This window comes from Cyprinodon variegatus, unplaced genomic scaffold, assembly GCF_000732505.1.
Source record: "Cyprinodon variegatus isolate N-32 unplaced genomic scaffold, C_variegatus-1.0 Scaffold613, whole genome shotgun sequence".
Classification (NCBI taxonomy): domain Eukaryota; kingdom Metazoa; phylum Chordata; class Actinopteri; order Cyprinodontiformes; family Cyprinodontidae; genus Cyprinodon; species Cyprinodon variegatus.
Genome location: NW_015151066.1, coordinates 342,155 through 344,099, shown reverse-complemented (window position 1 = coordinate 344,099; position 1,945 = coordinate 342,155). Strand labels below are relative to the sequence as shown.

The 1,945-nt window shown below is 36.0% G+C and overlaps 2 protein-coding genes across 2 annotated transcripts in view; both read right to left on the bottom strand.

Moving 5' to 3' along the window:
- The window catches only part of LOC107096292 (multidrug resistance protein 1-like), a 98,763-nt gene that overhangs the window by 67,538 nt on the left and 29,280 nt on the right, over positions 1-1,945 (bottom strand). The gene's annotated exons all lie outside the window — the stretch shown is intronic.
- LOC107096290 (multidrug resistance protein 1-like) overlaps positions 1-1,945 on the bottom strand; it is a 38,662-nt gene that overhangs the window by 12,939 nt on the left and 23,778 nt on the right. The window contains exon 13 of the mRNA XM_015392885.1: positions 1,425-1,502. Within this exon, the coding sequence (XP_015248371.1) occupies positions 1,425-1,502 (78 nt within the window). The remainder of the gene's footprint in view (positions 1-1,424; positions 1,503-1,945) is intronic.

The following is a 1,945-nucleotide window of genomic DNA, read 5'->3' as shown; positions in this document are numbered from 1 at the left end:
AACAACCAAGAGCTGGGAAGGCCATCAGGAAGGATTCCCATGAATTAAAAAGACCATTTAAGCTAATACCTGATCTATAGCCATTATATCTCGTAACCCCTGTGAATTGCCAAATGTTTCCTTCTAGTAGTTGCTCCAAAGAGGAATGACAAACACATGAAATAGAGAAGCCTCCGTAGTAAGAATTATCATCAAATAAAAGTTTAGAAACACCAACCAATGAGCTATAGATGGAAATCTGCTCATTTTCCCTTAACTGACTGACTTGTGATTTGCAAGAGGAAAAAATAAATGATTTCATTTTGATTCTTATTCCGTACAAGTTTAAAAAAACAATCCACTGGACTTGGTTTCAAAGGTTTGAAGACGTTTCGCTTCCCCTCCAGGAAGCTTTCTCAATTCAAATGAGAAATTGATCACTGGGATCAATTCACTGTGAAAAACTATTGGAAAGATATTACTGTCACTGTCTCATGGAAAGGCTTTTAAAATTTTGGAAACAGCTTTGTTTTCTACTTCTACATTTTGGGTGGGGTTGTTTGTTTGCCGTCTGAGTCATACATGCCTACCTAGAATCGGCCATAACATTAGGTACAAGGGGGGGAAAAACGCACGAGTATAAAACCTGAAGATGCTGTGCCTAAGCGTCTCACTTCAGTCTCTGCATCAAGCATACTAAGCGGTGAAGATAGCAACCAATTATTTATAGAGATTTCTTAACTTATAAAATGGTTAACTGTGTTACCTGAATGGCTTTTCTCCCATTTTAGGTAGTTGATAAGAGATATAGGCCTGTTTGATGAGACTACTAAATTCTCTGATCATCTTTAATTTAAAATATGTATTTAATAAAAAATGTATTATCCCCCTGAAATAAAAAACATTGTTGCAATAAAATGCCTGAAAACTTTTTACAGTTAACAGAGAGCTAGCATAAATACATGGTTCATCCAAACGTTGCTATATTTCAGGGATGTATTTATAATCTTGGTTAAACTAAACACACAAAAAGGAAACACTAAAAACAGAAAATATCTCCCGATTCCTATGTTGATGGCCGTTAGTTTTAAAGTAAAAAAAAAATATTATGATTTAGTTTAAATAAAACAAGAAGAGTAGATCCATCATTCCTGCATCTAAAGATACAACAAGTTTAACCTGATTTAGCCAAACTTACAGGACAGAAATGACATGTAGGAAAGCGGGATAAGTCAGAGCTCTGAATGAGTTTAGTAGTAAATCTCTGCAGACCCAGCATTATTAGTTTTAGAAAACCAGCTAGCCGTTAATGCGAGACAAATGAATCCTGCAAGTTACTCCAGTAAACAACTCTGGTCCTTAAGTTATGCTAAGTCTGCTGCACACTTATTTAGGCTGTCAGACACAATGAGGGATTATCGCCTCAGTTCAGCTTGTGCACACACCTGTCTCATCATGGCCTTGAAGGCCCCCAGCCTCAGCTTCAAGGTGAGAACTTCTCCAGATTTTCCAAAACAGAATCCCTAAGAAAAAGAACAGGAAACATAACCAAACAGATATTAGCAGGATGTGTGTCAGATGCATTAATTAATCATTGGCAGCTCTGTAATGTTATTAAGCTTTCAAAAGTGACACCATGGAGAAGCCTTAACGTAATGTGACACCTTGGATCAGGGTTACGGTAACAATAGTTAGTTTGCTTTCGAAGTGCCAGAAAGTGGATTATGTTTACAGATTAGCTGGCTGTGTCCCTGCTTCATTTATGTCTGAGATACAACCTTTCTAATCAGGCTGGCAACATTTTCTAATAGAACTAAAACAAGAAACTCGAAACATCTTAATAATAAAATAAGCATACTTTAATTTGTTTAAACTTCTATTATTATTTCTGCCCAGCATCTTACTTTAAATTCTGTAGTCTTACTTTTGTAAGTGAAATTTCCTTTAAGCTGTTCATATCGCTAAA